The sequence below is a fragment of the Aotus nancymaae genome, unplaced genomic scaffold (genome assembly GCF_030222135.1).
Source record: "Aotus nancymaae isolate 86718 unplaced genomic scaffold, 86718_ANA_hifiasm-v0.15.2.pri h1tg000003l, whole genome shotgun sequence".
NCBI classification, from domain to species: Eukaryota; Metazoa; Chordata; class Mammalia; order Primates; family Aotidae; genus Aotus; species Aotus nancymaae.
In genome coordinates this window covers 56,942,499-56,961,202 of record NW_026988414.1, presented here as the reverse complement: position 1 = coordinate 56,961,202, position 18,704 = coordinate 56,942,499, and the positions used below count along the sequence as shown (strand labels likewise).

Sequence of the window (18,704 nt, the reverse complement as noted above, 5' to 3'; positions counted from 1 at the left end):
GATTTTCCCCCACTAATAATAGTACTTTACTGCTATCTGATGCAATGATGATTTCCAGGCCTCTTTTACTTAGATATATAAGGCACTTTGTCCCTCACTGAATGGCCTTAGACTGCTGAACTGGGTTTTGTGACTTGGCTCTAATCGACCTCATTATCGATTCTCAGTTCCTGTCACATCACATCCAACATGGTCATTCTAATGTGCTGTAGGCTTAGAACACACAATATCAAACTTGTGTTAAACATAAGCCAAGGGAGGGCTTGAGGGGGTGTCCTAGTCACTATGGCATTTTGTACAGAGCATGAGAGACCAGGGTTCCACTTCTGATTGCCCCTTAATTCTCTCACTGAATTCCCTAATTCTCTTACTGAACTAACTATCTTACTGAAGTTCCCTCACTTCGCAGCCTCAACTTCATCATCAAAATGTAATGGGTTTTATTCAATGATATTTAACATCTTCTCTAGCTTGAATATTCCTAAAGCTATCTTTAAAACAAACTTGGTAAAATCCATTTTAGCTGCTCAAGTACAGTTTCGGTTTTCTTACTGACTCTCCAAAAAGCAAGAAATTCCAAAAGAGTGAGATGGGAAGATAACTCTGCTTCAGATAGGTAAAATATTACAGTGTAGTTGTTCACAAAAGAAATATTTAGGTATTCATATGTTGATTATTTTATAAAAATATCACTCCTTTTATTTTATGCTCACATACATATAAAATATGGTAGGTATCTGCATAGGTGTATATAAGGATATAAAATTAAAATAAGTAGATATACATACACAAATATTTGCATTATAGAATTAGAAACAAAAGCTTTAATTTTTCTAGTTATAGAAATAAATATCTACTTCTCTGAAAATTTTTGACTAAGTATAGGTATATTTCAGGGTAACTCTAAGGAAAGGCCAGCAGGGGTTCCAGACACTCCTGTGGGAAAACAAAATGGTTTAATAGATAATGATCTATAATAATAGAATTACCAAATGTACAATGACTGCCTGAGGAAATGAGCAGATGAGATTACAATATGTAAATTCAAGAGATGCATAATCTAGGAGTCTGGCTCCCTTGACTTAGAAAAATAATAAAACATCAATGGAGAGGAAAGAAGATTGGAGATAAAGATTGAGTTGAGTTAGCAATCTGGTTAGGGACACAAAGGATAAAGTAAAATTTGCTGTCCTTATGGAAATATGGGTGTTGTGAATGACCTTTTGTAAAGGACTTTCAGAAATCTTTGTTAAATGAATGAATCTATAAATGAGGAATTTGATCATACTTTAGGTTTGCCTTGAAAGGTTAGTTTGATTTAAATCCAACTTAGGGTCCATAATTTAATAAAAATCTTAATATGTGTTTACAGTGAGAGAAATACAATTATTAACACATAATTTTGACAATCTACTTTATGTAACCTCAACACAGTTAAAATAGACATGCTTGTGAGTACATCTGTGATGAGAAACCCACTATACTTAGGGGATGTATTTTAGAGAGTATAATGATGAAAAACTAAGTTCTGTCTCTTTCATTTACTTCTATATATGACTGTGAGCAAGTGATTTTGCTTCCTTGAACCTCTTTTTAACTAAATCTGTAAACTGTAGATAAGAGAAATGATGGAAGGATCAAATAAGCTAATACATGTGAAACAATTTCACATACTATCAATATAAAAGTAAGACATTATTGACAAGGAGGCATGTAGAACTACGGTCAGGCCAATATAAAAGGGTCATGGGTGAAAGTGCTTAAAAACCAAGCTGCAGATGAAATCTTAGATTAAGTGCATGAGAAAGTACCTATGCTTTTAAATTAATTTGGGCCTTGAGTTTATTATCGTGATGATTGAATGGTACAGTATTAATATATATGTGAAGAACTCCTTGCTACTCACCGATAGAACCTACCCATAATTATTAATAGGTGGATCAATAAAATGAAAACAAAAGATGATGGGAGACTGATGTAGATTTGTCAACATGAATGCATCAACAAAGTTATTATATTGCTATTATATCATAAAAAGTGATTTTTGACAACAAAAAGCTAGACTATTATAATCTCAGGATAAAGAACAGTTCTTTAAAAAAAACACATTGGCAATCTGACACCACCATCGATGACTGAATGGAAAGATATCTCTCACTATATACTGTCCTTACGTTTCTCATACATAAAGAACCAATGAAAGCTTCATTATAGACCAGCTACTTGCATTGTCCTTTAAGAACCACAGGAAGATGAACAAAAGGTTGCTTCTAAACTTCAAGTTGGGAAGTTCTATTCTGTTCATCTACATTTTATCAATAAATCAACCATTTAATCTTGATAACTTTGGCTGGAGTATAACTACTCTTTTCCTTAATTTTGTAAGCAGAGACACCAGAGTATTCTCCCATTTGTTGCGTACTGCAATCTTCTTGCTAGTTTAGATAGCTTTTGATCAACACCAAAGCTCTTTCCTCAAGGAGGAAAAAAGACCAATACCACTACTCCTACTGGAGCTTTCAATACGTAAAGACAAACTAAATGACATCTAGTTAAGATGTCATTTTACATCTTAACCATCTTAATGATGGGAGAATGTCTTCTTTGTTCTTTAACATATAGCACTATGGAATTATATGTATTTAAAACAATTATTATTTGTAAAAATGTTAACATTTTATCTTATTTGATATCATCAATGTAACAACAAACTCCTGAAAGCCACTGTTTAACCTCTCTGGTGACTCTACTCACAGTTAGAACATGAAATATACCAGTGAAGAAAAAGGTGGTTTTGGCAATTTTTAAACACACTTTTAAAACATTTTATTAGCTTTTAAAAAAACTAGGTATAATTTACATATAATAAAATGAATAGATTTTTAAATATTCAATTTGATTAGTGTTGCCAATTGTATATACATCCATTTAATAACCACTTAGAATAAGATATTGAACACTTCTCTCACTTCAGATCGTCTCCTCATGCTGTTTTCTAGTCATTCCACAATCTTACCAGAGATAACAATTTTTTATTTTTAACAACATAGATTATATTTCCTTATTTATATATGGAATCATATAATAAGTATTCTGTTGTGTAGGGCTGCTTTCTCTCTACATTCTATTTTTGATTTATCTACAATTGTTGGAGGTTTCAGTAGTTTATTCCATCACTTATAAAATAATTTATCAAAAAAAAAACCAATTTATTCTCTTGTTGATGAAGAAATATCAAGTACTTCTAAACATCTGTAACAAAAAATAACCCAAATTAATATTATTATGAATAAAGTTACTATGCGACACTTTTATAAAGCTTTTCTTAGCATATATTTTTATTTCTTTAATACCTAGGAGTAGAATATGTTAGGTCATAGGGTAGATGCACATAACTTTGTAAGAAACTGCTAGACCGTTCTACAAAGTGATTGTATCATTTTACACTTCCACCAACAACACATGAGAATTCTATTTGCTCTACATCTTTATCAACATTTGGTATTGTCTACCATGGAATACTATGCAGCCATAAAAAAGAACAAGATTATGTCCTTTGCAAGGACATGGATGGAGCTGGAGGTCATTATCTGTAGCAGACTAATACAGGAACAGAAAACCAAATGCTGCATGTTCTCAAAAGTGGAAGCTAAATGATGAGAACACATGGACACAGAGGGGAGCAACCCACATTGGAATGTGGAAGGTGAAGGGGAGAGGATCAGGAAAATTAACTAACAGGTACTAGGCTTTACACCTGGGTGATGAAATTATCTGTACAACGAACCCCCATGACACACGTTTACCCAGGTAACAAACCTGCACATTTACCCCTGAACTTAAAAGTTTAAAAATTAAAAACAAATTTGGATTGCCATATTTATAATTTTAACTATTCTAGTAGGTGTGAAGTGGTATTTCATTTTGGTTTTCATTTTTATTTACCTAATATCTAATGTTTTTGAGCACCTTTTCATTTATTTATTGACCAACTGTATGTCTTGCGAAAACTCCCAATCATTTACTATTGTTTGAATTGTATTTTTGTCATTGATTTGTAGAAGTTGTGTGTACTTTCTGGATTTAAGACTTTTATCAGGTTTATGTTTGAGAATAGCTTTTCCTGAATGTGGTTTGCTCTTTCATTTTCTTAATGGCGTCTTTAACTAAGTATAACATTTTAAATTTGATGAAGTAAAAGATCTGATCAATAATAACCAGAGACTTCCCTAGTCTCAATTTCCAGCCATGGGGCATATTAGTCTAATTGTGTTGTTTGCATAATATCCAGGTTGACAAAAAAAAAAAAAAAAAAAAAGGGAGAGTCACGGATAAGCACATATGCATTTTTTTTTTTTTTTTGAGACGGAGTTTTGCTTGTTACCCAGGCTGGAGTGCAATGGCTCAATCTTGGCTCACTGCAACCTCCACCTCCTGGGTTCAGGCAATTCTCCTGCCTCAGCCTCCTGAGTAGCTGGGATTACAGGCACGCGCCACCCTGCCCAGCTAATTTTTTGTATTAGTAGAGATGGGGTTTCACCATGTTGACCAGCATGGTCTCGATGTCTTGACCTCGTGATCCACCCGCCTCGGCCTCCCAAAGTGCTGGGATTACAGGCTTGAGCCACCGCACCTGGCCGCACATATGCATTTTTAAAGTTCTTGACTATATACATTTGGTTGTCATTACCTGACTACAAGTCATCCTTTATTGAATGTTCTGTTATCTAGTAAGGCTTTGTCCTACTTGTCCAGCTGTATAATCATTGCTATATAATCGCATTGCTAGAGGCCCGATGCTATAAGGCTTTTCATTGCTATATACTTTCAATTAAATGGGCACAAATTCTTATCACATAAAAAAAGATATCAGAACTGCAATGCTGCTGACTCAGAAAATCTCTTTCTGATTTCCTCACAAAGACTGAGATAGAGAGGAAAAAAGAAAAGAAAGGGAAACATGGCAATGGTGCAGCTTTTACAGAAAAGAACAAAGTCAAATATTAGGTAGGTACAAAAGTAATGGCAAAAACCGCAATTACTTTTGCACTAACCAGATACATTATCAAGGCCACTCACAAATCCATTCTGAGCTACAGAATTCCCGCGGGGCTCCTAAAACAAAGCCAAACAGATATTAAACACTCAATACTTGTTGAATGAATGAAGCAACTCTTGACTTCCATAAGAAAATAGAGAAATAGTGGAAAAGGAGACATCAATCAAATGTGCAAAAGGGTTCCTTACTGTTCCCTGCAAGCTCGGGCAGCTGCATTCCAGGTGCCTTTCTGCTCTGTGATCAAGATGTGACAGTAGCCTGAGTAATGGTGCCACCCAGCTGGGCAGGATTTGTCCTCCACATCCTGAAAAACAGTTGTTTGTGTTCACATCATAATGGTCTTTACGATCTGGAGTCAGTTCAGCATAAGGAGCCCTACGAGTCCCCTAACTTCAGTCAAGTAGTTTTGTCACTGCAAAGGGAGTCAGCCCTAATCCCAATTCTCCATCTTGAGAAACGCAATGACTTCTTACAGAAAATACTATCACAGTCAGCAACATTTCAATTTTACAACTTTGACATTCTGATAACCAAACAAAACAAGTAAACATCTTAAATGACATTGATTTAACTAACGTATTTTGTGATGTTTTTGAAAAGCCACTTTGGGCAAATTTTTCCTCTTAACCTTCAAGTTGTAACCTTGGCAGGTAGATGTAGCATGAGTTAAGTCATGCACCAGATCATTCCCCTTTATTAGCTTATCATAGAGCACACTGCAAGTAAAGGTTCTTGGCTGCTCAGCCTGTCTCCCACCTTGGTTTGGGGACTCCAGGCTTTCCAGGCAATCCCATTGCACTGATACAGCTTCTGGATGCCTTCTTCAAAATGGAAGAGTCCCTTTAATTCCAGAGTGCAATTCTTTGGAAATGAGGGTAAATGGTCCTTTGAGAAGAAAAGGCAACTTAGCAATTTAGAATTGTCTTAAGGAAAGTTGCTTATATATTCACCTCCGTTGGGTCTTCATTTGTTGAGAAGCATTTGTGCTGAGTAAACTGTCCCCCTAACCAACCTTGGAGGCTATTTTGTGAATTAAGTGTGTTTATGGCCCAGCAAATAACTTGTTAAAAGGTGAATAGGAAGGAAAAAAGATTTTCATACCTGTCTGGGGAAGTGTGAGCCAGTTGTGGATTCCACCTTATCTGCTTGAGGCAGTTCTGTCCCCTTAATTGTCTTTTGGGGCTGACTAATGATGGATAATTTGGCCTTCCTTTTGTGACTTGGAAAACTGTCATCCTCCAGTTTCAAGGAAACGATCCCATGATACTTGAGGAAACCAACAATCAACAACAATAAGGAAAAAAGAAACACCGAGATAGCAAACAAAATAACGAGCAATTCAAAAATTTGGTCAAAGCAAAAAGATAAGAGGATTTGTTTTTCTGAACACTTAAGCCTCTAATTTCAAAACAATTTTATATAAATGTAAAAAATGTAAAACAATAGTTTCACTAAATACTTGCATCCATAAATATAAGAAATTTAGCAATTCTGTGGCTATGCTTACATTATAGATGATGTCTGTTCCATTTCTATAAACAGAGGATGGATGAACCTGAAATTGACAGAGAACAACATATGAACAGAATTGGATTGACTAATAACTAGCAATAGGGTAAAACCACCCAGTAAGATCTTGCTAATGTCTGAACAATTAGTATCTTATGTACAATATGTATCTTAAGATTTTCCATGTCCAAATCATTGGAATTTCAGAAATCAGTAGGCCTAAACAGAATTTGTGATTGTTGTATGGATTCACACATACACAGTTCCAGTCAGGGAGGAAATACCTCTTTATTTTTTGGTGTATCTATAGTACACAGAGGTCCAAGAACACACACACACACACACACACACACACACACACACACATATACACACATATGTGCACACATGAGAGTGTGCAGTGGTTAGAATGCTGTGTTAATAAGGTCAAAGCCATGGCTTCCACACCCCGTTGCATCATTTAATCTCCCTCTATTTTAGGGTCACTGATCATTCCCTATTTGTCCTGGTCCCAAAAGGAATCAAAGCAGAAGTCATATGGATGAATCAGCATTATCTATCACCTCAGTTAGTACAATTAAAGAAGCAAGACAGCCTCATGATCTTTGTAAACAGAAGGCACTGCATAACTGTGCAAGGAACCACGGCCCCTACTCACTATGAGAATCAGAACAGCTTCTTCAGTGTTTCAGAATACTTAATATCTTTTGATTCTTTCAGTATGTATTCTGCACATCAACTCCCAAAAGGTCCCCATCCTTACTGTTTTGCCATTCCCACGGGTCCTAAGCTTCCTTCGAGAAAAATGTGTAGAATCAAAGCCCCACAGGGTGTCTCCCCTGGTGACTGCTAGCTGCGTGGAAGATGGACGAGGTCTTCTTTCCAGATGAAAGGAACCAGAAGTGGTGGATAAGGAAGACCCTGGGGGCAGCAGACGCCAAATGCCCTTCTCCCATGTTCTGTGCTTGCTTTGGTTGGAGGAATATGAAGGATGGCACTGTCCTGGAGGCATGCAAGATGGCAGGCGGTCAGTTCATTTTACACAAACAGATAAGGGATCACATTGACACAGCTCCTGGAGCAGCTTGTCATTAAAGCTAGATGGATGTTTTTCCCACCAGATGTTGCCTTTTTGCCATTTGCCAAAAACGCCTTTATTCTTCATCAGTTTACATCCAGGAAAGCTGTGCCCGTCTGCACATCTATTGAGTGATTAGAAAGTCATGAAATCGATTCCATAAACCCCAAATGAAAATCACTGTTATGATTTTATAATCATGCCATATACTGGGGGAAAAGTCTCACTTCTCTTATTATAGTATACCCCAAAATACAAGTTTATTCACTGATTAAGTAGTATTTCACAAGCACTTTATTCATTTCCTAGAGGTAGAAACTGGAATTGTTTAAAGATATCATAGAATTAAGTCATATTTATAAAACTTTGCACTTAGTTGCAACAGAACAAAGACCCAGTAAATCTTAATAGAGTGGCTTCTATTGGAAACCTCACCAATTAGTATTTCTGGGAAGGCATAAAAAAATTTGAGGGCAGAACCCTTGTCTGGGTAGTGTCTATTTCATATATAAGATGTGTATATCCTGCCTTTTGTATACTTCACGTGACCAGAAGAGTCTACTGGAAAAGAAATAAATTTGTTGAGGAAAGGTAGGGGGGAGATGTTGCGGAAACATGGATATTATAAAGAAAAGAGGAGAGTGCCCATTTTTATTATAGAGTAAGAAAGATAATAGATTCCAGGCAAGAAAAAATATGGACCATAGGGCACGACAGGTGTAAAAATGGGGTATAAGATTGAGTATGGTATGGACACTTGTCAAATGCTAAAAAGACAAGTAACTGGAAGGCATTTGGCAGAAAAAAATCAGAGCACCAAAGACTTTGGCTGGTCTTTATTTTATTTAGATCACAGGTTGTTCTTTAGCATAGACAATCCAGGATTGTCTGTTTGGTGCTGCCATCCAAAGTCATTCATTAATATTCTCCAGCTGCTCCTAAATTCCCAAGCCAGCTGCATCTTTCACATCTATTTTTTTTCCAATTCCTTCCTCTCTTAGAATTTTCCTGATCACACTACAGTGGGGGCTCAGATTTTAGGCATTAAGAGCGCTCTTTAACAGAGGAAGATAATTACAACTCTACAGACTCGGGGGGAAAATAATTGTCGATAGATTCTCACCAACACTGTTTCCCCCTCGGTGAGAACAACAAACGGGTAGAAAAAAAACAACTCCAGCACTGACTTGTTGCTTTTCTCAAGCGATCGTTCTTAGCAGGAAGAAAACCACATGAAGCAGAAACCAGAATAAAGGGCCTGCATCACAACTGAGGGTGCTTTCTTGACAAGAAATTAAGCATTTTGATTTGAAGGTGTTATCAAGCACATTGGCTGTTGAAAGCAAGAGCTACAGCGCCAGGACCGCTCCTGATTTCAAGATGAGGATCAAAAGAATACCTCCTTTTGAGTCCAAAATTTTCACTGCAGCTTTTGTCTTTGTGCCAAGAACTGCATTCACAGGGGAGTTCAGAATTACTTCAAAGACCTCATCATCTTCCTCTAATCCGTCATAGGTAATTGCTATATTCCACATCTTAGTTGACATTCCTACAAGAAGTAAACATTTTAATTACTCTTTAATTGCTATTTCAATCACCTAGGTGTCAGAGAAATATATTAATTAACATGTCTACAGCTAGACTGCAGTAGCCCGAGTGAGCTATTGTACTGCTACCAACTCACTGAAGTCCTGCTGTTCTCCCAAATAATATGAAAAGACCACATTTGTTCCTGGACAATGATGATTCCGTTTAAATGCAAACACTGTAACAAAAAAGTAAGCTGCATTATGTGAGGGATAAAAAAAAAATGGTTATTAGATGAGATCCAAGACTTAATTTTTTTTTCCCCAACCTGTCCCTTCTCTTCTCAAGAATAAACAAGTATTGCAATCTTAAAATCTTAATAGTTTAAAAAAATCTTAAGCTGTTGATGTAGACAGAAGTGATTATTGGATGGTACTTCATGCTATTCACAGAACCCTTGAAATGATTGATTTCTTAATCATTTCTAAAGGCAGCTGCTTGCATCAGCTTCCTCACTTCCTGACATCTTTCTAGCCCACAAATGCTTTTTCTTGTGATGTAATATTCAGTAGTTTGATATCTTCCTAGAGAGAATTTATGGGCTGGGGGTTCTAGAAATAGACAGAGCCATTTTTTTTTCCCCTCTTTCTGACTACCTCTGTTCATGAAATTATAATCAAGCTTGCTTCACAGTAACTTTGTGAACTTAATATTATACAAAACAGTTTTGACATTACAAACATATCCCAGCCATCCTGTCACCACCAAGATGGGAAACAAAGCAACCCCAGATACACACAATATTAAGGCTGGAAGAAACTTCTGAGATGATCTCATCCTGAGCAGTTTCCATGATGTGGATCACAGGATATCCCCTGAGTTCATTTAGAAGAGCAAGTGGTGGCAGGAAGTAAAGAGAATACTTTTTAGTGGAGAAAGAAGGCTCAAGTTTAAGAGGAATAAACACAGTAAACTTATGGTATAACTTTTCTGAGCTAAGTTGGAAAAGCTTACTCTGCCATTTGCTCATTGGCTATTTGAGTGCTTTTCCTCCCCTAAGGCGCAATGGTGCACACCTGTAATCCCAGCACTTTGAGAGGCCAAGGTGGGTGGATTACTTGAGTTCAGGAGTTTGAGACCAGCCTGGCCAACAGAGCAAAACTCCATCTCTACAAAAAACAAAAACAAAAACTAAGTGGGCTTGGTGGCACTTGCCTGTGATCTCAATTACTCAGGAGGCTGAGGTGGGAGGATCACTTGAGCCCAGAAAGTCAAGGCTGCAGTGAGCCCAAAATGTGCCACTGCACTCCAGCCTGGGTGACAGAGTGAGACCTTTTCCCAAGCTCCAAAAAAAAAGACTCTTTTTTCTTGCAGAATGCTTTCTACAGACTTATGCACCTCAACTGTCCATCTATATGATGGCCTCTTTCTTGAAGGTATGCCTCATGTAGATCTTATGATCTAATCGGTCTCTTCAACCCTCAACAGAAGCCAATGGAAAGGTGAAGCTGTCCACTTCTCCTACTTTTGGCTCGCTACACTTAGAGGGAAAAAAATTATGTGTATTTGGAATAATTTTATTTTATTAAAAAATAGGCTGACAGCTAATTTATTAAGTTTTCAGCACTGAGTTCTGAAATCAATTTCGTTCACGGTCTTTTCAAAAGCAGAAGCTGAAGCATCTAGTATGTATAATAATACCATGTAATTCCAATCTCATGGATGGATGAATCAATATATCAAAATATATATTTTGTACTTATGATATGCTTATCTTTGCATTAGATGCTATGGAGAATACCAGAAGTATAACATAAGCCAAGCCCTGATCTAAAGAAGTTTAAAATCTTTTGGAGGAGGCAAAAGCAAAATCAGAAAAGTCAAATAATTATTGAAAGCTATATATATTTAGCTACCAAAAGATATAGAAGAGATGGTAGATCCTATGTAAATGTGGGTTTTAGAAGTGAAAGGATTAGGAGGGAGGAAATGGGAAAAAAACATAGCAAAGATAGGAAGATAGCAAAGTAGAGCTCTCGATCAGGGAAAGGTGAGTGTATTAGCTGACTGGAATAGAGAGGTTACATGGGTGGACAGGAGGCCATGAGGTTGCAAAGATGATTTGTAGCCAGACTGCAGAGAGCCCTGGACACCAGGTGGCCAGATTCAGACTCTACAACACAGGCAACAGAAAAGGTTCTTGAACAAAGAAGTCACATATTGAAAGTGGATGTTTTAGCAAAATAAGCCTGAGACTGTTATATGAGAGGTTTGGAGAGCCAGACAGATAGACTGTTGGAGAACCGTTTTGACCCTTGAAGACCATAAAATTAAGCATTATGTCTAGTACAAAAATATTTCCAACTCCCAACCAAATCCCTTATTTTAAGATTAATTTTTTAAAATTATAGTACCCCCCAACCAAAAAAAAAAAAACCTTAAGGTTTTTGTTGGACCTTATAGAGTAGAACCAGATCGTTAGGAGTTAGAGAAATATCTTCTCAGTTTCATTTAAGTGCTTCTGATTTGTTTGTCTGCATTCCAACTTGGTTTCTATGCCGACCAGGTGTGCACAGAGGACCAGCTCTTTAGGTTAATGAGACTGGAAGTAAGAACTTTATCATTTTTTTCCCTTCCTCTTTCACTTTCAAGGTGCAAAGTGTTTGCTAAGTCCCTGAGATATACAATCATTTTCAGAAGGCTTGGACTGACTCCCTGTTCCTGCAAAACAAAAGGTGCTGAAGAGGAAAGAGAGGTGTCACTTTATGCAGATATATTCCACTTTACAGAGTAGGTAAGTTCCTGCATATTTTCCTCAAAAGCAGATTTCACCACTGAAAGACATTTTCTCAATATTTTTTAGTAAATGCCACATTAGAGATCTGTTCCCTTGGAAAACATTTTGACCCTAAGGAATGATGAAATTTCAATTAAGAATGCTGCAAGTCTTTCAGGAACACATATTTTAAAGGAAAACAATCATTTTCTTAGGAGTATTTTTATATCCACATAAGATTAGCCCCAATAGCTGAATGCAAAGTAGTCAGGATTTGCTTTTGTTTGTTTGGGTTTTTTTGGTTTGGTAGCATAGTTGCAGCTTCAAGGCAAGCTTCCTCCCAGCTCCCATGTAAGAGTTCTCAAACCTTACAACGTCCCACCGCCTTCGACTGCTCACTCTGTTTCTTCACCCAATCACAGAAGCTGCCATTTTTTAAAGGAACAAATTGATTTCACTTGGTAAAAGGGGTAGGTATGGGGATGGGGACACCAGACCCAGAAGAGGCAAGGATTAACAAGACAGGAGTAAATATTTACTGGACCTGCGGACATGGAGAGCTTCAAAATTCCGTAAAGCAAGATTTCAGTTTCTAAAACTTCCTCTGGGTTAATAAAATTCCAAAACAATGAACAGCCAAGTGGGTTTTTTTCTGAATTTATAAGATAGGCTTATATTATTTCTTAAATTGTCTAAATAATATCTAAAATCATAAGATTATTTAGAGTCCCCAGAAGTCATTAGAATCTACTCAAAACAGCATGTAAGCTCTTCTAGACAAATGGGTATTAATCTTATCCAGTGAAACCTCCAAGATGTAGATTTCACAGTCTCTTCTAGTGTAATACATTCTAGTTCCCAGCAATCCAAATAGAGCACCTGATGGGCTGCTTGAAACCTACTAGCAGGCAAAATTACTCCTAATCTTGTAACAGACCTCAAATAATGAAGATGACATATGGCAAAGACTCTTGACTCCCAAGAAATGGAAGGTTTGAACTGCCTTAACGTGAAGTAGGAAGGGACATAGTGCAAATCATCTCACCCTTTAATTGTAGGGTTGATCACAAGAGCCTTTAGCAGTGAAGGAGTAAACAGCACATACATAACAGGAATCTTTCCCATATAACATGGGATCTCTTCCCACAAAGGAGGTCAGCCGGAGGAACCAGCTTATCTGAGTTAGAAAGTTAAATATCAGAGGAAGGACAGAAACAAAGATGGATTTTTGCATGTCTAAGTGAAGGCTCACTGTTATAGGCTGAACTGTGTTTCTAAAAAAATTGTATGTTAAGTCCTCACTCCCAGTACCTCCGAATGTGGTCTTATTTGGAACTAGGGTAATTACAGGTGTAATTAGTTAACATGAGGTCATACTGGAATAAGGGGGTCCCCTCATCCATCATGACTGATGGTGTATAAAAAGGGGGATTTGGCCAAGCACAGTGGCTTACACCTGGAATCCCAGCACTTTGGGAGGCCAAGGCGGGTGGATCACGAGGTGAGGAATTCAAGACCAGTCTGGCCAATATGGTGAAACCCCGTCTCTACTAAAAATTTAAAAAAATTAGCTGGGCATGGTGGTGCGTGCCTGTAGTCCCAGCTACTTGGGAGGCTGAGGCAGGAGAATTGCTTGAACTCAGGAGGCGGAGGTTGCAGTGGGCTGAAATGGCACCACTGCACTCCAGCCTAGACAACACAGTGAGACTCCATGGCAGGGGGCACTTTATAACACAGACATGCATACAAGGAGAACACTATATGAAGATGAAAGCAGAGATTGGGGTGATATAGCAGACGCTAAGAATGCCAAAGTCTGCCACCCAGCCACCAGCATGGAAGAGAGGCATGGAATAGATTCAGAAATAATCCTTCATGCTGACACCTTGATCTTGGACCTCTAGCCTCCAGAACTGAGATACTCGACATCTTTGTTTCAAGCTACCCAGTGTTTGATGCCATGTTATGACAGCCCTGGGAAACTAACACAGTTCTCAAGCATCATGCTACTTGCAGTGAACTGCAGAAAGCCATTCTTTTCTGTGTTTGATATTAATATAGGCAATTTTGGGGTGGTACTGGTACTTAGGCCATTTTTTTTGCCTCTGCGCAACACTTTATGAGTTAGTGGCAGATGATGTCAATGGTTTACTCTTAGAGGAGTGTTCTCAGTGTGCAGAACATCTCCTTGGCTGGAAATCACAAAGCCACAGTCCTGTCTGCTTCTCTAGGCCCATCATATTTGCTGCCCCCAAACCCCCACATTTGATTCAGATCCATCTCAAACTACAGGGAAATAGAGAGAGCGATGCAGTGAGTGAGGTAGAGCTACCTGTCCCATCCACAGAAGTCAGAGAAAGATGGTGCAGCTCCAGCCTCAGCTTTAGGCACACTTCCCCAAAGGTGTGTTTCTGCTTTTGTGTTAGTCCTTCATCCTGGAATTTTCTTCTTCATCTACACGCTAGAATACTGCCTCCCCTGGGAAGTCTTCCAAGATTTCTCGTAGCCCAAACAACAGCTCATCTTTTGGGTCCCAGTGTAATATCAGTGAGTGTTTTCCTGTCTGTGTTTCTCACACAATAGAACACCCTTGAGAGCAAGTGCCAACCTTTTTTACTTCCACTTGCACCTAGGAAAATTTTCCCACATATTTAAAACAAAATAAGTGCGACTTAACCAAATAATGATTTCCCCTGGAATCTCCTAATATCAACCTACTCCATGAGGGATCATTTAGAAATGCCCTTTAGGAATCCATATAAACATTCTGAAAACTTTCATCAAAAATCTGAGGCAATAAAATTTTAACAGCTTTGTGTCAGAACTTTAAATAATTTCTAAATGACTGAATATTTTTTTCTGGATTGTCTTGGATGTTTGCTTTGATAGCTTATATTTGTTATAACTTTTCTTCTCATTTGAAATCAAAATTCACTTTTTATTAAAAAAATAAGGGCAAAACCTCAAATCCAAACACCTCTCTTTCAGAGCGGGGTAGTATGGCTCCCTGAGGAGTTTCTAGTTGGCCAAAGTTGTGTAATATTCTGTCTTCTCTACAATCTCCAGACGTGCTTACGAAAAAAAAAAAAAACACTGTAAAATAAACTGCAGACACAAAATGTACCTGGGTCAAACTGAATCAGTTTAGATGGAGTCACGGTGAAATCTTTTCCAACTGCAGCTGACACTTGGTTGACCTTAGGAGGGAAAAAAATCTTTTTAAAATAAAATATTCTACAATAGAGAAACATCTCTTCTCCCTCATACTAGACTAAACTCATGCTCTTAAATCTGTTTTTAATATTAAGTAGGGGTTTTAAAAATTATATAAACCATTTGGGATCCAGGCAACATGGATTTTCCTTAAAGTTGACTTTTTGCTAGACTAATATCAATGGAAAGGAAAGCTTTTGTTTTGTTTGGTTTTTCCTTTATAAATGATTTAGTTATTGAAGGAGTGTGAACTTTGAACTATACTTTTGTCTTTGTTGAAAGTACAATTTTATCTTATTATCTTCCTTCTACCCCGATTTGGTTTTAAAATAGTCCCTCAAAGGAAAGGGAGGGAAGAAATTGAAGAGGAGAAGAAAAAGCAGGTACTCCTGACAACCCATGTAATGATCTGTCAGCTAGCTTGGAGGTATCCTGCAAGCTCCAGGGCACTGAAAACCTTTAGACCAGATTAACTCAGACACATCTGGTTCATTTTTCTGTCTGGATGAAACCATCACTCTTCACAACATGAAGGAGAGCTTTGTGGGACTGGCAGAGCTGGTGAACAGCCAGACAAAGGAGATCCACAACCAAAACCTAGGGCTTTCAAGGACCACGTCAAGTAGGTTTTTTAAAACAAAAAAACATTGCCCTAGTCTAAGGAGTCTACTGATACACCCCTGCTTTTCAGCTCTGGCTCCAAGGCTAAAAACCAAAGAGATGATTTTAGCGCTCTGAAGTCATGGCCTTGAATTCCACCCAAAGGGTGCCTAAACACGTGTTAAGAAGTGTCCTTGGGCCAGGAGCGGTGGCTCACGACTGTAATCCCAGCACTCTGGGAGGCCAAGGCGGGTAGATCACCTGAGGTCAGGAGTTTGAGATCAGCCTGGCCAACACAGTGAAACCCCTTCTCTACTAAAAATATAAAAAATTAGTTGGGCGTGATGGTGGGCACCTGTAATCCCAGCTACTGGAGAGGCTGAGGCAGGAGAATAGCTTGAACCCAGGAGGCGTAGGTTGCAGTGAGCCAAGATGGTGCCATTGCAAACTGGGCAATAGAGAGATTCCACCAAAAAAAAAAAGTGTTCTTGGCTGATTTGAAAAATAAGTCATCAAATGAGAACCCTGTGCAAGCATAACGGGCAGCTGTTACTTGTGCATATTTTTTGAATGTTTAAGATGGTTGGGAATGTGGCACAATATATTTCTGCACCTTCTAAAAAAGAATGAAGTGCATAATGAAAAGCTGAAAAATTCTTCCTTCTATGGTCTCAGACAATATGTTCATTTCAAATCAAAGGCCCCCTCATATATTAGTTGGTTAGCAGTGGAAACATTTTGTTGAAAAAGGTATAACTTCCTAAGCTTCCATTTGCTCTTTGTCTACAATGCCAAGGCTCCTCCAGAACCACCTTTCATTGTGGAAAGCCAGCCCATTGTACACCTGTATCCACCATATGCTGGAAGTTGCATTTCCCCATACGGTTCCTGCACGTGTAATTACCTAGTATTTACCACCACTGAGTATACAGAATCCTATGTGGGAGAAGAAATGGTCTGAGGCAAGGTGGTTGGAGAAATCAGTCAGGTGAAGGTGCACGATTCAGGGCAATCCACACGGGTGAAAGTACCACCTCTTTCCCTGCTCCCAGTCAAGCAGCCAAGCTCTAGTGTAAGGCTGCAGGTTGCGCTCAGGGTAGAGTTGTCCTGAAAGACTCTGTCTGGGACTGTGCTTGATGAAGGCCTGCACACTCAGCTGCCAGGTTCATTGTGCACTTTCAGCATAAATAAGCATAAGGTTCCATGTAACACCATGCCTGTTCTTTCTACCTGGCAAGGTGAATGGTGGTGTGGCCCAAAACTCCAGACTAGAGCATATGGTGCTTTTTGCGGAGGACTGGAGGATTATTAGAAAACCTCCAGGCAGAGTCTTCCTTATTCCATAAGCAATATTTTGGAAAATTATAGGGCATACCAAGCTTTCTGCTGTCTTAATAACAAAAAAGTAACCAACAGATCTGGGAAAAAAGAACCTGTGTCCACTGGAAAGATAAATACTGAGCGTAGATATGGTCAAATTTATGTTCCCAGGCTTCTGAGGGTGATTTGAATTCATTATTAAATTGAGACTTAACAGAAATGCCCTTTCCCCAGAAGATAATATCAGTGCCCTTTTCATCAGATGGAGAGAGGGAGTCTTTACAGCTCATTATTCATCATTAGCGTGTACAAGTGTTTCATGCTGTCATTCTCTTGAAGCGCTCTTGTTATAATGACTCCTAAAATAAAATTCTTCAATTCTAGAAGCCATAGGTTATGCTTCATGGGTCACACAGATGAAAAGAAATAGCAAGTTGACAGATCTAGAATGGTTACCTGAAAATTCTTCATATTTCAGGGTGCCTGTATTAGGATATGTTCTCCTAATTTTGTATGGCTTGGACAACTCTTAAGATAGACAGGTTTAAGCTGTCTATTTGCCTCATCGACTGAGCTTATGGGAAGTGACTGAGGTACATATTAAGAGAAAGCCTCTCAGGACTGAAATTTGCTCTGGGTGCCCCACAGAATGTCTTGCATACAATATCTCTTTCTAAAGCAGTTAGCCCACATTCACAAAGTTGAATATAGCTCCCTGTGAAATAAATCTCAAAGTCTAAAGAGTTTATAGAAACAAATGCCAGGTCTCAAATTTAAAAATGAATTTAAAAAAATATCTCTTGTGTTCACTTCAGCAGCACATACACTAAAAAACACTGTATCTCAGAGTTTATGAACCTAGATGATGGATGGAGGGACAAAGAGGTTTTGTACTTAGAATCTTCAGAATGGTGGGATCTCCGTGCAATTTGAAATTTCCTTGGTCACTCTGAATTTTTCTAAAAAAATATAATGAAAGACACCAACCAGCAATGTAAGTTTTAGCTTGATAATCTGCATTTCAGGGTCGTTACCTTTATACCCACAAAGGCCGAGTCCATGGAATATCCCCTTCTGATAATTTCCAAGGGCAACACACCCACATTCTCACAGACTTCATATTCAGTCTTTGACCACTCAATATGAGACCACTTCAATTCCAAACTGTGCGTAAAAGGAAAAGAAAAGAGAAATCATAAGAATGCACAGTATATGCCTACAGGGATTCTCTGCTGAATGAACTGAGCCACTGATTCATACCATGGTGGCAAAAGTGGTTGATCAACCTGCAGTGATGATAGAAATTCCTTATACTTGTTTGGTACATTTTAGGTCACAAAGAATTTTTACTAACATTCTCATTTGATCCTTACAACAACACTCTAAGGTAGACAGAGCAAGGATTAGAATTCCATTTTACACATGAAGAATCAAAGGTTAAAAGACTGCTGAAAGTCCCACAGATATTTACAACTCAAAGGGGACTCAATGTTGAATGTTTAGAAGGGAAAGGAACCAGCAGTTGTTAAGTTCAAGGAGACATTCCTTTCTGGAAAAGACACAGATAGGAATTCTTCTATCTTATCCTTTAGATAAGGATAATTGGTACAACAAGAACAATT

At 38.1% G+C, this 18,704-nt stretch overlaps 1 protein-coding gene across 4 annotated transcripts in view; it reads right to left on the bottom strand.

The window, feature by feature from the left end:
* Positions 1 to 18,704, bottom strand: part of FREM1 (FRAS1 related extracellular matrix 1) — a 166,710-nt gene that overhangs the window by 8,637 nt on the left and 139,369 nt on the right. For all 4 annotated transcript variants that reach the window (XM_064381455.1, XM_021675936.2, XM_021675937.2 and 1 more), the window contains 8 exons: positions 18,117 to 18,246; positions 15,074 to 15,146; positions 9,046 to 9,195; positions 7,332 to 7,570; positions 6,567 to 6,614; positions 6,161 to 6,325; positions 5,816 to 5,944; positions 5,248 to 5,363 (listed from right to left, as the gene is read on the bottom strand). In XM_064381455.1, the coding sequence (XP_064237525.1) occupies positions 5,248 to 5,363; positions 5,816 to 5,944; positions 6,161 to 6,325; positions 6,567 to 6,614; positions 7,332 to 7,570; positions 9,046 to 9,195; positions 15,074 to 15,146; positions 18,117 to 18,246 (1,050 nt within the window). The remainder of the gene's footprint in view (positions 1 to 5,247; positions 5,364 to 5,815; positions 5,945 to 6,160; positions 6,326 to 6,566; positions 6,615 to 7,331; positions 7,571 to 9,045; positions 9,196 to 15,073; positions 15,147 to 18,116; positions 18,247 to 18,704) is intronic.